This window comes from Entelurus aequoreus, linkage group LG07, assembly GCF_033978785.1.
Source record: "Entelurus aequoreus isolate RoL-2023_Sb linkage group LG07, RoL_Eaeq_v1.1, whole genome shotgun sequence".
In the NCBI taxonomy this organism is placed as follows: domain Eukaryota; kingdom Metazoa; phylum Chordata; class Actinopteri; order Syngnathiformes; family Syngnathidae; genus Entelurus; species Entelurus aequoreus.
Window position 1 is genome coordinate 40,122,876 of NC_084737.1, and position 20,298 is coordinate 40,143,173.

Here is a 20,298-nt window from a genome sequence, read left to right on the forward strand (position 1 = left end):
GCAAAAATCTTAAAGAGTTAAGCTTTTATCAAAGACAGCAATCAGAAATTAATATTTCAGTACATACACAATGTTGACATATATAGTTATATTTTGATCAAAACGGGAAAAAATCACGCTACTTGTAAACGGCGCGTGCAACAGCAACAAACATGGCAACCCATCTCAGTGGCCTAGTGGTTAGAGTGTCATCTCAGTGGCCTAGTGGTTAGAGTGTCCGCCCTGAGATCGGTAGGTTGGAGTTCAAATCCCAGCCGAGTCATACCAAAGACTATAAAAATGGGACCCATTACCTCCCTGCTTGGCACTCATCAAGGGTTGGAGTTGGGGGTTAAATCACCAAAATGATTCCCGGGCGCGGCGCCGCTGCTGCCCACTGCTCCCAAAGGGGATGGGTCAAATGCAGAGGACAAATTTCACCACATCTAGTGTGTGTGTGACAATCATTGGTACTTTAATCTTTAATCTAGACGCAAAGTTAAATCATGAAATGCAACCTTACCCGAGCAAAAACGATAAATATTTATCCGGGAGAGTCTTAATACCAATGTCCTTGACTCAGCCTAGGGCTGGGCGATATATCGAATATACTCGATATATCGCGGGTTTGTCTCTGTGCGATGTAGAAAATGACTATATCGTGAGTATTCAAGTATACGTTATCACGCAGTTGCTTTTAGCTGTGGGCAGCTCTTGTCTCTCCTTCTCGCAGAGACATAAATCAAGCGCACCTTGTTACATACGTCACATATTGTCGCGCGTGCAACGTCATACGCTCTCGTGGAGCAGAGAGGTAGCGGCATGGGTAACATCAGCTGTGGTGCAAGCGGAGCGGTGCAAATGGTAATACGAGAGAAAGAAGGTGCAAATCTGGTAACAAATGAAGGAAGAAAAATTAATTTCCAAGAAAAACAGCCGGGGTCCATCGTCTGGCGGTGGTTTGGCTTCAAGCGGGAAGATGTTGAAGAGACAACCGTAATATGTCAAGTATGCGGCAAAAGCGTTGCTACAAAAAGTAGCAGCACTACTAATTTGTAGCATCATTTGAAAAGTCAACCGCTAGAGAATGAAGAGTGCTTGAAACTCTGCATGTCAACATCTCGGCCGGTGCCACACCCACAAAATGCCCCAGCAACCAGCACTGACCCAATTGAGCCTGGCGTCTTCCATTTCCACATCAACACCGTATGAAAAAAATAGTCAACAACAGAAGGAGATAACGTCCGCAGGAACCTACCACATAGCGAAGGACATACACTATTTGATTTCCTATTATGCTGCTAATTTTTATTTGACAGTTATTGAAATATCTTGTGTAACATCATGCACAAAAGTGCACTTTATTTGTTTTAAACTATTGTAGTGGCGTTCTGTACAAAAAGTGCACTTTAATTTAGTGTTGTTTTGATGTGTCATCTTAGAGACATCTTGCACAAAAGTGCACTAAAAGCTTGTTTTAAAATGTCTCTGACAATTTTGCACTTTCTGTTTTGGAAATGACATGAATGTTTGTGCCACTGCTTAATAACTGTTTAATAAATACAGTTTTGGTCAATTTACTTAGTTGTGATTTCCCTCTCTGCATGAAAGTTTAAAATTGAGCATATATTATTGCAGTATGAACAAGAATGTTTTAATGTAGACACAGAATCATCATACTGCTGTGATTATATGCATCAAGTGTTAATTCAAGGCTAAGGCAAAATATTGAGATATATATCGTGTATCGTGACATGGCCTAAAAATATCGAGATATTAATAAAAGGCCATATCGCCCAGCCCTAACCCAGCCACACACAAAGAAGTTGGACACCTCCATGCTTTTACACAGTTCCATCTGTTTTGTCCTGTAAAATGGCATCCGGAGCACAAATGTTTGATATGTTTGAGAACACGACTGACGTATGTAATCCTTGATATCACTCAAAACATTTTTTTGGGGGATAAAGTATAGGGATCTATTCCACTTTGATTTTTTGCTTGTACAGTATGTGCTTTTCGCAGGAAGATTTAAGCCTCTTTTGTACTCAGATAGTTTGCGCACTGCTTGGTCGACCACCACTGCTTTTCACTTCCGGCAAGAAGTCACGTGTTTAAGGATTGGTTTGTTTATGATGCTTGATGTGGTTTCTGTTATTTTAGGAGAGTTCATTGACAGTCACTGTGATGAGGTGGCGACTTGTCCAGGGTGTACCCCGCCTTACGCCCGATTGTAGCTGAGATAGGCTCCAGCGCCCCCCGCGAACCTGAAGGGAATAAGTGGTAGAAAATGGATGGATGGGCATTGACAGTCATAATTTAGACAATTTAACTATAGTACTCTGTTTATTTTTAAGGCCAGTTTCGGTTTCATAATACACCTTACGGTGCAACCTGGACACATCATCAGTGATTCTCCCAGGGTTATAGGGTGTTTCGGGTCTTAATCAAACACCCTATCCCGGGCGACCCAGCCGAGGGTGATCAGTCCCTCGACTGGTGTCCAGGTAGCGCTCCACGCCACGCGTCCCCCCTCCGACGGTCTGCCCCGGGGTTGCGCCGGTGGTGCTTGGAGGTTCCAGGCACTGTGGGGAATGTCCGGGCCTGGGTCCTCCTCCGTCTCATCAGGGCCGTACAAGGTACTGGCCCTGTGCGTTGCACCACGGGTTTCCTCAGGCAGCCTATCTTGATCTTATGTGTCTTCAGGGTTTTTCGCAACGTTATATGGGTGCTCCCTTGCGGGAGCTGCAGCTTGGGATGCTACCCCTCCCTGCCCCGGTTGCCGTCTTTCCGGGCTGTCAACTGTCTCTCCAGTTGTCACCACTCTTTCGGGGTTGTCATCCAGCCTCTTCCTGGAAGTCAATGGCGATGCCATACTGGATCGGTTTCATAATACACCTTACGGTGCAACCTGGACACATCATCAGTGATTCTCCCGGGGTTATAGGGTGTTTCCAAAAATAGATATTCACTTAGTATTACTTTCTTTAAAACATTTATTCAGCATTTTTTAACTTTAGAAAGCTATATGGTTGAAACTGATAATAATGCTAAAAAACATAAAAATAGATGGGGAAGTCCTCAAATGCTTATTTTGAAAATGAAATTTTGTTTATAGATTATATGCAATCTGTTGTTGTAGTTCCCTAATTTGAGTGTACATAAATGAAGGTGTGTGTTGCTGATCCCGACTTGGACATAATCTGGACTGGACCTGGTTTTAAGAACCCTTTAAACAATCTAATTTCATTGACAAACTGGTCTGGTAAAGATAATGTCCTTTATTTAAATAAATAAATAATAAAAAACATTTTCTTGAAAAAAACAGAAATTAAAATAAAATAAAAACAGTTACATAGAAACTATTAATTAATGGAAATGAGTAAAAAGAACTGTTAAAGGTGTGCTTCACAGACTGTATCCCTGGCAGACTGCATTGATATATATTGTAGGAACCAGAATATTAATAACAGAAGGAAACAACCCTTTTGTGTGAATGAGTGTGAATGAGTGAGAATGAGTGTAAATGGGGGAGGGGCGGTTTGGGTTGTTGCACTAACTGTTGTAAATGTATCTTGTGTTTTTTATGTTGATTTAATAAATAAAAAATGAATAAATAAACAAATAATAGAAAATCCAGATATAGTCCGGAAAATACGGTAACCATTCACAGTCGCATTTATACCAGATTGTGTTCAATGTGTCCAATTAACCTAACATGCATATTTTTGGAATGTGGGAGGAAGCCGGACTACCCGGAGAAAACATACAAACTCCACACACAGATGTTCAAACGGAGATTTGATCTTGTGACTGTGTACTCACACAGAACAACCACTAGGCCACCCAGCTCTTGGAAAAGCAACAGACGATCCAAAACGTTTGAATAAAAAATTATATAGATATCTTGAGACAAAACCGTTTTTGAGGATAAAAAAAAAACAGAAACAAGTGTATGAAAGCGACCGTATGTGTCGGTTCCACGGCAGAGCACAGGAGTTATTACTGCTGCTGTGTCCACTCGCCACACAGATGATTGACTTGTTTGCACTGCCTTATGTAGGTGGACACATGAGGCTGTGAAGCGGCACACGGGCAGCGAGAGGCACACAGGGTGGGGAAATGGGAGGGACAGTATGTGCGGTTATCTTGGTATGTGTGGGGGGGCAGCAGCGCACGTCCAGGCCCGGGTATGACTATTAAAAATTCCACACCTTGGAAAAACATGTGGATTTCCTCCATAATATTGTCCAGCTTCACCTATTTATTTGACCAATTTGGTCATCTAAATGTGTCTAATAATTCATCTTAAATTAATCTGTTGGATATGTGAAAAAATAAACAGGAGTATAAATAATTCCACAGCTTGTTATCAGAGCTGTGCCCAACTTTCCACACATTTAGCTTTTAAATTAGCCCAAAGCCAGTTAAAGGTGCCTCTCTTGTGGCGCTCTACAGCTTGGGGGATGTGTAAAATCTTCAGCCTCGCAGCGAAGTCAAGAGGAGGCTCCACGCAGAACCAATCGTGCTTGTTTTTGATCCCCTGTCCAAACGGACGTAAAGCTTAAAAGTGCTGATCCCCAAGGCATCTTTGACTGATGTTGTGGCCTCAGCTCAGAGGCCAAAGGTCAGTGTGGAGGGTGAGGTGTTTCAAGTGTCACACACACACACACACACACACGCACGCACACACACACACACACACACACACACACACACACACACACACACACACACACACACACACACACACACACACACACACACACACACACACACACACACACACATTGTTGTATTTGTTACCTTCTTGGGACCTGCGAAAAATGCCTACCTCTTTAGGACCACCCTTTCTAGATATATAAAGATTTGTATTTGCAACATTAAAAATATATATATATGCTATACAAATATAAAAAAGCTTGTTGTGAAAAATGAGTTGGAATTTCACAAGAAAAACTTAGAATTTTGGCAGTATTATAATAAAAGTCGTAATTTTACTCAACGCAAGTCAAAATTTAAAAGAAAAACTGATAACAGTCGCAATTTTACAGAAAAGCTTCAAATTTGGGCGATTTGATCAAAGAGGAGTCGTAATTTTACTCAACAAAATTCACATTTTTATAAGGGTACTTTCAAATTATGGCAATATTATAATAATAATCAGAATTTTACTTAGCAAAAGTATGACAAAAGTTATAATTTTACTCAAAAAATGTCATTGTTTTTTACAAGAACATCAAAAAAAATTGGCAATATTGTGATAAAAGTCAGAATTTTATATGACAAAATGTCGCCAGTTTGCATTAAAAGTAATAATTTTTATTATTTTTTTTAAGTTATAATTTTACGAGAAAATATTGCAATATTACAGAAACAAAAAGAATAGGAGAAATTGTTCCCAATTTTATACGAAACAAGTCGACACATTGTAGAAAAAAGACTGCTTATAGATCATTTGATTTATTTTTTATTTTTTGTTTGTAATTGGTTTTTAATCTTCATTATTTACTTCAAGTTATTACAATATGTCTCTATATACATATTTATTTATGTTTTTAATACATTTTGGCCGAACGCCTCCCTAGGGAGGTGTTTTCGGGCACGTCCGACCAGTAGGAGGCCACGGGGAAGACCCAGGACACGTTGTGAAGACTATCTCTCCCGGCTGGCTGGGAACGCCTCGGATCCCCCGGGAGGAGCTGGCTGCTGCCCCCGCGACCCGACCTCGGATAAGCGGAAGAAGATGGATGGATGGATGGAATACATTTTGGCCAAAGGGGGGCGCATTTTAATTTCTTACACACACTTGTTATTACATATGTTGGCCAGAGGGGAGCACTTAAAATGTTTACACACACTTGTTATTTCATATGTTAACCAGAGGGAGAGCACTTTTAAAACCGACACACAATCAATTTGAAAAATCCCTCCTTTTTGGGACCACCCTAATTTTGATAGATTTCACCACCAGGGGTGCAAATGAGACCTTCTTTATTAGATGCAATGGTTTTCCGTATTGGGACCATGATTTCGGTCCTAACTTGTTCACCGGTCCTCATATGAAGTACTTTTCCTTGTTGATATCTCAAGAAGGGTAGAAATACAAGAACACGTACACACACCACACACACACACACACACACACACACACACACACACACACACACACAGGCACACACACACACACACACATAAACATAACACACACATGCATGCACAAACTGGGCTCCAACATAGTTCCCCCATTGCTGCAAATATTGACACACGAGCGAGCCATATAGATATTTTAGCAGTCTTCATTGTCTACACAAATCCACTATGAAAGAATATGTTCAGGTGTTCAAATAAGTAGCCCCCCCCCCCCCCCCCCCCCCCCCCCCCCCCCCCCCCCCCCCCCCCCCCCCCCACATTCCGGGTGACGCACCACGAGCGCAGCAGCTGCTAAATCATGTCCAATCCCACAAAACACTGTCAGGAAAAGACATTACCCACATCCCAAATCTTAAAGTGTAGTCCTGTAGTTAGAGAGTGAACCACAACTCTCTCTGTTGCAGCTGTATGCAATAAAGGTGTTAAGTGAAGTGTTGTGTGGCAAATGTTGACCATAAAAATACTGTCAAATGCATATAAACTAGTGATGCACAACTTAAAACAAGAAATGGAGCCTTTAAAAGGATTGGATTATGTTTAATACTAAGTGGGGTTGTTGAAAATAGCCTACTAACGGTGGATTATGTTTTATTTCTCAGTGCTCTGAAAATGTATTAGAAGTTCTGTCAGGATGGCGAGAAGATATTACAGTACACTGCTGCCAGTCTAAAAGCCTCCAAGGTAAGCCATTGTTTAGTAAATTAAAGCTGCACATTTGCTACATTTGTAGAGTCCTTAAAACACATTTTATGCAAAGGCTTTTTTTTTAACAACCATAAACTAGTGCTGTCAAACGATAATATTCTTAATCAGATTATTCACATTTCTGCATTTTAATTCTAATCACAGTAAAATACTTGCGTGCATAGTTTAACGACCTGTCACATCACGTTGTGACTTATTTTTAGTTTTTTGGTGTTTTCCTGGGGGACGGTGTGGCACAGTTGGGAGAGTGGCGGTGCCAGCAACCGGAGGGTTCTTGGTTCAATCCCCACCTTCTACCAACCTCGTCACATCCGTTGTGTCCTTGAGCAAGACACTTCACCCTTGCTCCGGATGGGTTGTGGTTAGGGCCTTGCATGGCAGCTCTCGTCAGTGTGTGAATGTGTGTGTGAATGTGGAAATAGTGTCAAAGCGCTTTGAGTACCTTGAAGGTAGAAAAGCGCTATACAAGTACAACCCATTTACCATTCCTGTGTATAGTGTTTTAGTCCTTGTCTTGCGCTCCTATTTTGGTATTTTTTTCCTGTTTTGTTGGTATTTTCCTGTTGCAGTTTCATGTCTTCCTTGAGCGCTATTTTCGCAATCCAGACTATTTAAATTGTGCGGACGCTTTCCTTCTTTGTGGGGACATTGTTGATTGTCATGTCATGTACGGATGTACTTTGTGGACGCCGTCTCTGCTCCACACACTGTAAGTGTCATGTCTGTGTTGATCATGTTTCTGTTTGGCCATGTGCTGTTTGTTTTTTGGACGCTTTTTAGTTCCTGGTTTCACTCTCTTGTTTTGTCACACACTCTCTACACACCCTTATGATCCATGCTGCTCCTGCCCTTTTCACATCCAAGTAAGTTTTCTTTATTCATGCCATAGTTTGCAAGTTTTGTTTTTTTGTCCATAGTCCTGCCTTTGTGCGAGTTTTTGTTTGTATAGCCAAGTTTTGTACTTCCGCCCTTGTGCGCGCCTTTTGTTTATTCCTTTTTTTGAGTATTAATATTAAATCATGTATTCAACTTCACGCCATGTCCGGTCCAAATCATTTGCACCTCGGGAGAACAAACCACACCATAGTATACGCCTTGACAGTAAGTCTTTGCTGTCGTCCAGCATTTTGTGGTTTTTTTACTTTGCAGCCGGTTCAGTTTTAGTTTTGTTTTGCATAGCCATCCTTAAGCTTCAATGCCTTTTCTTAGCGGCACTCGCCTTTTGTTTATTTTTGGTTTAAGCATAAGATACCTTTTTACCTGCACACTGCCTCCCGCTGTCGCCTGCATATTGTGATCATGACATGACGTGTTCCCGACATCTACAAAGCAATTAGCTACCTGCTGCCACCTACTGAGATGGAAGAGTATAACGGGGTTACTCTGCCGAGCTCTAGACAGCACAGACACTCAACAACGGCACATTATTTACGGATTGTAGTTACTTGTGTGCAAAAAATATTTTTAACCCAATTAGGTGAAATTACATAATCTCCCACGGCACACCAGACTGTATTTCACTCGTGTGTTGAAAAACACTGAGTTAATGCATTAACTTTGACAGCCCTAATTAAATGATAACTTTATCCCAGACCAGACCATCAAAGCAATCTTGAAATCTTTCCTAAGTTGCATTAGGCAAAAGATGAAGCCTTTTTGTCCTGCCGTTGGATCAGGGTGTGTTGTTATTCTTGAGAATTGAGTTCATCTGGCGGGTTCTGCATGACATCCAGTAGCACATTGGACCAGTTTCCTTTCCCTTCAGGATGAGCTCAAATGTCCCTGAATAGTAATTCTCCAACACGTTGATACTAGACAAACTTCGTGGATGTGTTGCGACTGCATACAACACACAACATGTTGCACACTTGTTGCTGGTTTAAGTGCATATATATTTTCACCCTCTCTCTCTGTGCTGTAAGGCTGCTTCAATTTCCTGGCTTATTGTTTGGGCTATTTTGGTTTTCCATCCAATCTAATGAAACCAAAGAAGCTGCTGGCTTCAATGGTGACTGTGAGAGATGAGATATATGAAACCAACTCATAGCTCATTAAACTTAGCTTTATAGGAAGACTGGATTCTCTTCTTCTCACTTCTAACACTTTTACAACATCCACATCCATTTGTGATCGCCAAATAAACACACATGGAGTCCCTGAACTGAATTTGAGCTTACTGGGTTTCACAGTCCACATTCTACCCATCTGTCCAACTGTAAAAGTAGATTTCAAAAAGCACCATCCCCCGTCAACTAAGCAGCACCCCTTTCAGACAGCTACAAAAAAAAAAACAAATGAGAAAACTTACTGCAGGGCTGTTGCATTATTTTGCATACAATTAATTATGGTGCACCTCATGGCATGTCCTCATCAATCAATAGGGCACTTTAAACATGTTTATATTATATAGTTATACAAATGGCACATTATATAGCCTTAAAACAGACTAACATGACAGGCGACAGGTCAGTTGTTTGTTTTGATCAGCATCCACTGGAACTGTTAAAATTCCATATATCTGTGGGTCTTCCCTCTGAAATTTTTCAATAAAGTCGACACCATTTCCTCTATTCTCGTGCATTTTAACACCATATTAGCACCAGATATTTCAAACTGGTTCTGTGAGATAAGTTCTGGCTCAATACAGATAAACAAAAGGCAAACATAAAAGGCAGGCTGCCAGGCTACATATACTCGTATTCATCCATCCATAATTGGTAACCTAACCTTTAGCACGTTTTGGTTCCCAAGAGGGCATCTTAGCATGCGATTTGGCTCCCAAGCGGGCACTTTAGCATAAGTTTTAGCTCCCAAGAGGACACTTTAGCACACATTTTGGCTCCTAAGAAAGCATTTTAGCACACGTTTTGGCTTCCAAGAGGATACAAGACATTAAAAAAACGTTGAGAACTTGTTGAATCAGGTCCTGACGTTGAGCAACTAACCTAACGTTTTTGACAACGTTTATTCAATGTCAGGTTGAGATGTTGATTTGATCATTGAAATGTGGTCATTTCCCAACCAACAACATGGATCCTACTTTAGACACCAACATTGTCTCAATTTACAAATACGACTATTTTGCAACGTTGTTTCAAAGTCAGTTTCAAGGAACGTGTATGTATAATCAATGTTGTATCAATGTCTTGAGCCTACTGGGTTAGCACACGCTTTGGCTACTAAGAAGGCACTTAAAGGCCTACTGAAATGATTTTTTTTTATTTAAACGGGGATAGCAGATCTATTCTATGTGTCATACTTGATCATTTCGCGATATTGCCATATTTTTGCTGAAAGGATTTAGTATAGAACAACGACGATAAAGATTGCAACTTTTGGTATCTGATAAAAAAAAAGGCTTGCACCTACCGGAAGTAGCGTGACGTAGTCAGTTGAACATATACGCAAAGTTCCCTATTGTTTACAATGATGGCCGCATGAAGTGAGAGAGATTCGGACCGAGAAAGCGACAACTTCCCCATTAATTTGAGCGAGGATGAAAGATTTGTGGATGAGTAAAGTGCAAGTGAAGGACTAGTGGGGAGTTGAAGCTATTCAGATAGGGAAGATGCTGTGAGAGCCGGGGGTGACCTGATATTCAGCTGGGAATGACTACAACAGTAAATAAACACAAGACATATATATACTCTATTAGCCACAACACAACCAGGCTTATATTTAATATGCCACAAATTAATCCTGCATAATAACACCTGCGTGTTTGTTATGCTAGCTCCTAGCTCCTCTGCTAGCTCCTAGCTCCATAGAACACGCCAATACAATTCAAACACCTGATCAACACACACAATCACTCAGCCCAAAAGACCGTTCACCTAACCCAAGGTTCATAAAGCTTATATATTTTTAAAAAGTTACTTACGTGACGCGCACGTACGGTACGGTACGTGTTATGCTAGCTCCTAGCTCCTCTGCTAGCTCCTAGCTCCATAGAACACGCCAATACAATTCAAACACATGATCAACACACACAATCACTCAGCCCAAAAGACCGTTCACCTAACCCAAGGTTCATAAAGCTTATATATTTTAAAAAAGTTACGTACATACGCAAAAAAAAGCCAAAGCTGCATACTCACAGTAGCACGTCTGCGTCTTTGTCATCCAAATCAAAGTAATCCTGGTAAGAGTCTGTGTTGTCCCAGTTCTCTACAGGCGTCTGTGTATCGAAGTCAAAAGTCCTCCTGGTTAGAGTCTCTGTTATCCGAGTTCTTCCATCTTGACTGCATCTTTCGGGAATGTAAACAAAGAAGCGCCGGCTGTGTACTGTTGTGGCTGACTACGTTCGAAAAATACGTCCATTTCGCACCGACAACTTTCTTCTTTGCTTGCTCAGCTTCCTTCTTCATAATGCAATGAACATGATTGAAACAGATTCACGAACACAGATGTCCAGAATACTGTGGAATTATGAAATGAAAACAGAGCTTTTTAGTATTGGCTTCAATGTGGAAGGCATACCCGTGTTCGCCGGGCTACGTCACACGCATACGTCATCCTCAGAGGCGTTTCGAACCGGAAGTTTAGCGGCAAATTTAAAATGTCACTTTATAAGTTAACCCGGCCGTATTGGCATGTGTTATAATGTTAAGATTTCATCATTGATATATAAACTATCAGACTGCGTGGTCGGTAGTAGTGGGTTTCAGTAGGCCTTTAAGCACACATTTTGGCTCCTAAGAGAGCACTTCAGCACATGTTTTGGCTTCGAAGAGGGCACTTTAGCACATGTTTTGGCTCCCAAGAGAGCACTTAAGCACACATTTTGGCTCCTAAGAGGGCCCTTTAGCACACGCTTTGGATCCTAGGAGAGCACTTAAGCACTTGTTTTGGTTCCCATGAGCCCTTTAGCACATGTTTTGGCTTCGAAGAGGGCACTTTAGCACACGTTTTGGCTCCTTAGAGAGCACTTTGTACAAAGTGTACAAAAGTACACTTCATTCATTAACGGTGTTACAAAAAAGATCAGTTAGAATAATACATAATGTTGGATATAGAGAACATACAAACCCTTTATTTATTGAATCAAAAATACTGAAATTCCACAACATAGTGAATTTGCAAACAGCTAAAATTATACACAAAGAAAACTATAACCTGCTACCCAAGAATATACAACAATTCTTCTCAAAAAAAGAGGAGAAATATAATCTTAGAGAAAATTTTAATTTAAAACATTTGTACGCACATACAACACTTAAGACCTTCAGTATATCAGTATGTGGAATTAAATTATGGAATGGATTAAGCAAAGCAATCAAACAATGTACTAATATAATCCACTTCAAGAAACTCTTCAAACTTAAAGTGTTTACAAAGTACAAAGAAGAAGAACCATGATAAACATTCTGAATTTATTTCATCCATCCATTCATTTTCAAAATAATCTTACTCCTCTCACTATATGAAATTTAACTTACTTCACCGAGTATTATTTATTTATTTTCAATGTGATTATTTATGGAGTATATTGGGAATAAATTGAGAACAGGAAGTGAACAGAAGTTTTAGCAACTGTTATGTAAAAGAAAAGGGGCAGGATTAAATAAGCTCTGCTTCTTCCTACTCCTTTTCGAACATGTTGAAAAGAGAAACTGGAAATTGTGATGTATCATGTTGTATGCTTGCATGTTCGAAATATAAACTTAAACTCAACTCAACACTTTAGCACGTTTTGGCTTCAAATAGGGAACTTTAGCACACGTTTCGGCTCCTAAGAGAGCACTTTAGCACACGTGTTGGATCCTAGGAAAGCACTTAAGCACTTGTTTTGGTTCCCGAGAGGACACTTTAACATGCGTTTTGGCTCCTAAGAAAGCACCTTTAGCACGTTTTGGCTCCTGTGGGCACTTAAGCAAGCATTTGGGCACCTACGAGAGCACTTCAGCTATAAATAAATAGCATACTATTTAAAAAAATAAATCAATTAAGAAAATGTTGTCAAATGTCAGTCTCCAATATGCATTCATATTTACCTAATATTGTACCTGTGTTCATTCGGTCATCACATTATTGTAAAAAAATAAAAAATTCACGATGATATGTCATCGTATTTCTTTTCTTTTATACTACTGTATTCAGACTGCAAGGCCCTTCATATAAATTCCAGATCCACGGTCACCACTCAATAATCTCCCTCCGCACGCAAATGTGTTTCCCCCTTTTAAATAAAAATAAACACACAAGACATGCCCACACTTCAGAGCAAGTGGGGAAATGCTATCATAGTGGATGTCCTGCTATAGCGGCACGACGCGTGGTCCCCGTGGATCACTGCGCAAAGGCACTCTCCATAAATATTTGAGCAAAAGTCAGCTATAGGATCACAAACATACCTGCTGCCTGTGCTGCTCCTATGAGGTTAGGCCATGGTGGTCGCTGCGACGAAGGTACCCACGGTCCACCGATGGTTGTCGCAAGAAGTGAATCACTGCAGCACCACCCAGCCCACTCTCCTCAGTCCTCAGCTAATGCGAAGAAAGCGAGCGAGAGAGAGAGAGAGAGAGAGAGGAGAGAGCGAGCGAGAGAGAGGAGAGAGAGAGAGAGAGAGAGAGAGAGAGAGAGAGAGAGAGAGAGAGAGAGAGAGAGAGAGAGAGAGAGAGAGAGAGAGAGAGAGAGAGACGCCCCCCACAGAAGGCTCCATCCACGAGTCTATACCTCCCTTCCCTATCTCTACAGCCGAATAAGCACGACTGCTGAGTGCTGACCTTAGTACCCGCAGCCTCCATGTCGCTTACGCAACATTCACCATGCAGGCACAAACGTGGTGACGGGTTGGGTAGAAGCAGCATTTTGGTGCATGGAAGTTTCAAGAGGTTGCAGGTATATCAATATCAAATCATATGCCTACTTTGCCAGAGGACATCAAGGTGGAATATGAGCTGGCCTCCATCACACCGAGTCCTCATGCTGCACCGTGGAGCGGTGCCCACTCTTAACCCCCCCCCCCCCCGCCCCCCGCCTACTTGCCTTTTGAGGTGCAATAATAACACTCCTGCTTGAACATGCTGCTGTAGGAACAAATGCACACTGAAAAAAGTGACATTTTGGTGCTGTAAACTCTATTAGAGTAACTGTCATAATGTTTACCTAACATTTTTAACATTCAGTAAGAACTAGAGTTTTTTAAGTAAAATTAAACCTTTTAATTAACGTAATACATGAATTATGGGGGAAGAGTAAGTTTTACTTATGTTTCCTCGTACTATTTAAATGTTTAATAGTTGTACGTACATAAACCTAAAAATGTTACATAAAATTTACTCTGAAAATCTAGTGTTTTGAAACGCATGCACGACGACGCATGCGCACAGCACAACAGCCTCTGGCCGACTGGCTCTGCTCAGACTTCACAGAGCACTGCAAGGTGTAGCGCGCGCAAGTCATTCCACAGGTAAGTTATTACGTTCTGTTTTAAATTTGTGATAATATACGTCTGCATGTAGTTTGACGCAAGATATGTAACTGCTCATAAGTTAATTAAGTTAAGTTAAGTAAGTAAGTAAGTTAAGTAAAAAAGTTAGCATAACGCTGTAGCGTTATGCCAACTTTTGTGTACATACAAATACATACATATTTGTATACAAATACATACACATGTATACATTGGTCCGTGCTGGCCTGTAGTGGGAGGGCTGCAGTTTTTCCTGATAAAAACTAAAGTTAACTAATATAAAGTTAGGATATTAAAAAACAACCAACCTAACGGTATAACTTTTATCAACTGACGTCAACATAGTAGAACATGGTATTGTTCTCTGTAAAACTTTTGGCGGTGACACTGAAGTAACGTTAACGTTAGTGAATTAATGTTAATTAATGTGCATTGTGAATGAGGGGGCGATACTGCTGAATGTTTGGGAGAAATGCCCCAGAATAGGTTTTTAAAACACACATTTACTGACAGAAGCGCCAGAGGTCTTTGAGAGCATCAGCTTGCAATGGGTGAGGGCCGACATCCGGGCAACTGAGCCACATACGGGTTCTTCGAGCCATAGCAACCAGACTGGCGTTGAAAACAAACCGTTGCCATTACTCTTTAACCTGTCGACCTACGCTGGTTAAACCCGTCATTCTGCCTCCAAAATGCCGAAAAACTGTGTTGTTTTTGGTTGTGCTAACCACAACTGGAAACAGGGAAAACAAAGGTTGTATTTTGTTCTGCCAAAGCGTGATAAAAGCCCACAGAGACGAGACAAATGGCTCGCAGCCGAAGTCGGGGCCGGTGGCAACAAGAGCCGCCTCACGCTGTCTATGTCGGTCGAGTTCCGCGACTACTTGGGGGACTTCATCGAACACTACGCCCAGTTGGGTCCCAGCAACCCGGGCATGGTGCAGGATGAGCCGCGGCGGGCCCTGAAAAGCGAGTTCCTAGTGCGGGAGAATCGGAAGTACTACATGGACCTGAAAGAGAACCAGCGGGGACGGTTCTTGAGGATCCGGCAGACCGTGAACAGGGGGCCCGGCTTGGGGTCAGACCATCGCGCTCCCGGCGCAGGGACTTATCGAGTTCCGCGACGCTTTGGCCAAACTTATTGACGATTACGGCGTGGACGAGGAGCCCGCGGAGCTGCCGGAGGGCTCGTCCATGACTGTGGACAACAAGCGCTTCTTCTTCGACGTGGGCTCCAACAAGTACGGCGTGTTTACACAAAGTTGTTGATAACTTCCGCGTCTCTTTCTTAGTAGCGCGCAGGCTAAGCAAACTAACAAGCTAAGCTAAGCCTGAGAAGCTTTAAAGTTCACTGAGACGAGTCTGACGCAAATAATAAATTTTCGTTTTTTCACACGATATGCGAATAAGTAAAAATGCGTAAATGAAGGATTTAACGCAGACTTCCAAGCCACAACGCTCGTTAAATGCTTTTTCTGTCAATGCTGTGTTCGCTGTGAGCTGGTTTGTTTTCAACGAATTCCCGGTTGCTAGGGGATTGGTAGGCGGAAGTGACGTAGGTCCGCCCTCACCCATTATACAAAGAGACTTCGCTGGCAGTTTTCTTTCTTTTCTTTTTTTTTGACAAGAAGCTAGTTATCAGTGTGAAGCCCACAGCAACATGTTTTTGTAATTCAATGAAAGAATGGATTGTTCATTACAACTTCTACTCGCAAATAAATCTGTCATGTGTTAATTGTTTTATTTAGCTAGACAAAACAAAATGTTCATTAATGTTTATGATGTAGTTTATTTCTTATTAAAATATTTTTAAGAAAGCAAATCAGAACAGAACATTATTCTCATAATTCAGGCAAGTAGAAAATAATGTATGCATTATATTGCTTTGTTATTTTCCCTTATTCATCCATCATAATGTAATATTAAAATTGTGGCTGACTATTTTAGACCATTGTTTTAATACCACAAATTGCGTCTCTTCCTTTTCAGGGTGCCCTTTGGAGGAGCCAGTGGACTTTGTGGACAGTTGGAGTTGAGGGCTAGGGAGAGGAGGTCGAGGAGAAATTCATCAGGGAGAAAGAGTAGACCTCTTGTGGTATGAGATGGTCGTGCAAACGATGCAATTTTAGGTAATGAAAACGTTTAGAGCTTATAAAACATTATAGATTGAAGCATCCACACAGTAGTCAAGGCCGATCACTACCCTGCTTGTACTCAGATTGTCCTTGTTTATTTAAAAGTTGGGGGGCACTTCATGCACATTTGTCTAGAAATCATACACAGACTCAGCAGTTAGGGCAGATAGTTTCATTTTTGTGTCTTGTATGTAATTCATGTAGTTTTAACACAGAGAAACAATATTTTGAACACCTTGGGACTCATCTGAAAAAGCACGAAACTGTTAATTGTGTTTTTAAAGATTGTGACTACAGTACGAATATATATTCAACTTTTGCTTCACATAAAAGTAGGAAGCACAATCCTCACTGCATTGAAGATTTTAAAAATACTGTATTCCAGACACATTTAAGTCAGGCAAGTGAGGTAACAGAGGGTAGTAGTTTGATTGAAAGTGAAGTTACTGCTGATGAAACATTTGTCCAAGAGGGTGAAGATTTAGTCCAGGCTATTGTTGATGAGCTTGGTTCCTTATTGCGTAAACTAGACTGTATATTCAATGTGCCTAGAAGATGTATAGATGAGATTGTAGAGGAGCTTCAATTTATTACTTGTTCAGCATCTGCACCTGTTATTAAAAATATTGTCCATAGTACATTACAAAACCATAACTGCACTGTTGAAGAAGTGGTGATCACAGATTTAGTAAAAAGCCTTTGCCAGTTAAATCCTCTTAGTGTAGCCTTTAGTGGAGAAGGCCCTCTTGGCACGGCATACAAGAGAAATAGTTATTTAAAAGAACATTTCTCTATTGTTGAATCTGTTGATTATATACTAGATGCGAAAGAAGGAAAGACCTTTCAGTATATACCTATTTTGCAATCCTTGTCACAAGTTCTGAAAAATAGTGACATCCAGGAGAAGGTTTTGAAAAGTGTAAGACATTGTAGTTCTTCATGTCAGTACACTAGTTTTCATGATGGTACCCACTTCAAGGAAAACACATTTCTTTGTGGAGAAGAGTTAAGGCTTTCACTCCTACTTTACTGTGATAACTTTGAAATATGCAATCCATTAGGAACATCTCGTAAGAAGCACAAGGTAACAGGTGTTTGCTGATATTCCGTCTGTATTGAGGTCTACATTATCATCTATTTACTTATCTGTTTTGTGCAAGGCAGACGACATTAAGAAATTTGGTCCATTGTTAAGTGATTTGAAAAGACCTGAAGAAGATGGTCTTTTTGTGCCCTGTTTAGGAAAAATAATAAAGGGCACTGTTTTTTCTGTGATTGCCGATAACCTAACAATTTGCTTTATTGAGCTGTAACAATAATTAATGAATTAATTTTCTTTTCAAACATGTACATCTATATAAAAATAATATTGATGTACTTGTGAATATTTTGTCCATTCAGATCAAGGAGGAATTCAGGAGAATAACTACCATTCCCCTGGAGCGAACCTTCATGCACAAACTGGACGAACACACACCAAAACGTATTACCCAGATGAAAGCCAAGGGAGGTGCCGTGGGGATCAAGATGAGGCCGCTCCTGGACAGACTGAGTCAGGTGTGCTTGTTTTGCTTGTTCATACAGTATGTTTTACAGGGAGCTGGACCTACTTTTTTTCTCACTCACAGACACATACAGTATACACATACAGGACAAGCCTCACACTTTGTAGATTCCATGCCCTTGCACGCTCTGGGTCCATGCACTTAAAACACGAGCAAATATATGCACTTGTGTTTTCACTTGACAGTTCATTGTGTATGTATAATGGTTATGTTCATGTTCTTAATCTGTTCACAGAAACAGAGCATTCTGATGAGGCGTGAAACCATTATCCGCAGCCTTATACTGTACCTTGGCGAGAAGGAAGAGGAACTTTTTGAAGACTGCTTGGTATACATTATTTTAATCATTTAAAAATATTTTTTAATGACGCAGGTTAGTTTAATGTTAAAGTTAAGAGGAAAGCAGACAAAGGAACATATATTCTTGTGTTCATTCTTCCCTGATAATGAAGTCACTTTCAATGATTCATGCAGTTCTATTATTTGTTTCTCAATAACATTCTTCTTTTTTGTTGTATATTGTATGCAGGAGGACAGCCGGAGTGATGTCAGTAACCATATCCTCAAAATACTCGTCGTCCACGGTACTGATGAGGATCCAGTCGATGTCTCCATCCTTACTAGTGGGTTGCCTGTCATAAATGTTTTTCATTTTTTGTCAAATAAGGTATCTGTAAATGACAGTAAAGATTGTATTCTTCAACAAGAATGGTTAGACACCTTAAGCTGTTTATTTTTAGTTGATTCTGTTGATTTTATTTCATGAATGTTTTAATTGCATACTTAAAAGTGCACTAGTCAGAGGACTGGTTTAAATGTGGAAATTGCACTTTTTCAGTGTGTAGGTTTGTAAGATTTTAATTGCATATTTGAGAAGTGACTATGTTACCAGATTTATGTTGGATTAGGTGTATAATGTGTAATACTGTGTATTTGTTGTTTACCAGTCATACCAACCTTTGGATATTTTCTTTAAAAAATATACTATTACTACTATTTACTTTGAATACCATTTGCTGGAGATACATCTTTAATTTACTGTTTGTACAAATTCTAATGCAGTACAATATAATGCACTTTTACTATTAACGCAGTACTTGTACAATACATTCTGTTTTTCCCCCCATTTAAATAGGGGTATACATAATCCATACACCACTGCTCAAAGTTTAAGAGGCGGTTTCTGTCCTGACCCTCTCCCAGAAGTTGTTGTTGAGTATTATATTTCTGCAATGAATGTAGAAACTCTGTTTCAGAGGGTTGTAAGATTGAATTAAAAAGAAACTGTTTAATTGCATTGTAATTTAGTTGTGTGATATGTGATACATATATATTTAATGCATAGAGTATTGGTTAAATTTATTTGGTAACATTTATCAAAAGAAAACTGGCAATGATTACCTAATTTTAGTGAGTAATGTAACGTAATGCAACCAAGTAAATTAAAATGTCAAGCACAAGAAAATAATTAAAATCTACTGAATTACTTCATAACAGCAAATAATACAGATATATAAAATTTACTTAAAATTTTGAGTAAAATGATGTTCCTGCCGATGAAAAACAAGTAGACTTTACTTAATTTGTTTAAATAAATATAACTTAAAACTTGGATGTAATTAAGTAACTGTTACTTAATATCTTCACAACTGTTATGTTATATGGTAAGTAGAATTTACTTGATACTGGCAAGTGAGTGTTACTTGATATTGCAGCATTAAATTTTACTTAAATAATTTGCGTGCAAATACTTACAATAATTTTTTAAAGTAAATCTTATGAGTTATTTTTTTCAGTGCACGCACTGTGCGATAAAGACCCACTAGATAGAGTCGACGCTCTTCATGGTAGCATACAGCCATTATTTGTTTCTGTGCACTGTGCAGTGGAATCCTAAAATAACCTGTGCATGGCACAGGATTTCCCTAATGCCATTACTTTGTAACTGAGCCAGCAGAAAACACCACAAGGGCTTAAAACATGAAGAAGGAGACTCATCAGGATGATAACATGTTCCTGCCGCTGAAAAACATCCCCACAGCATGATGCTGCCACCACCATGCTTGGCTGTAGGGATGGTATCGGCCTGCTAATGAGCGGTGCCTGGTTTCCTCCAAACATGACGCCTGGCATTCATGCTAAAGCACAGGTGTCCAACTCAAGGCCCGGGGGCCAGTTCTGGCCCGCCATATCATTTTATGTGACCCGCGAAAGCCTGGAAAAAATGGATTTCAATTAAATACTTTATTTTTTTTACTCAAATAGTTTGACAAAAAAAATGCATATTTTAAACTTCAATATTATCTGATCATGCCAATTATATAGTGCAGGGGTCACCAACGCGGTGCTC

The 20,298-nt window shown here is 40.2% G+C and overlaps 2 protein-coding genes across 2 annotated transcripts in view; one reads left to right on the plus strand and one right to left on the minus strand.

The window, feature by feature from the left end:
• Positions 1 to 13,313, minus strand: part of LOC133653854 (proline-rich transmembrane protein 3-like) — a 40,275-nt gene extending 26,962 nt beyond the window's left edge. Inside the window, exon 1 of the mRNA XM_062053614.1 lies at positions 13,191 to 13,313. The gene's annotated coding sequence lies outside the window, so the exon portion shown is untranslated. The remainder of the gene's footprint in view (positions 1 to 13,190) is intronic.
• Positions 13,314 to 14,144: 831 nt separating this feature from the next.
• On the plus strand, positions 14,145 to 19,168 carry LOC133654370 (uncharacterized). The gene is made up of 5 exons (XM_062054691.1): positions 14,145 to 14,248; positions 16,238 to 16,343; positions 17,785 to 17,940; positions 18,184 to 18,276; positions 18,478 to 19,168. The coding sequence occupies exons 1-5, from the start codon at positions 14,145 to 14,147 to the stop codon at positions 18,712 to 18,714; spliced, it is 696 nt and encodes a 231-aa protein (XP_061910675.1). The 3' UTR covers positions 18,715 to 19,168.
• Positions 19,169 to 20,298: the final 1,130 nt, after the last annotated feature.

Bases quoted from the DNA above. Each gene is read 5' to 3' on its own strand.
- LOC133654370 (XM_062054691.1), top strand. From the start codon at position 14,145: ATGCACGACGACGCATGCGCACAGCACAACAGCCTCTGGCCGACTGGC. The intron at 14,249-16,237 runs GTAAGTTATTAC...CTTCCTTTTCAG, and splicing joins GCGCGCAAGTCATTCCACAG to GGTGCCCTTTGGAGGAGCCA. The intron at 17,941-18,183 runs GTGTGCTTGTTT...ATCTGTTCACAG, and splicing joins TCCTGGACAGACTGAGTCAG to AAACAGAGCATTCTGATGAG.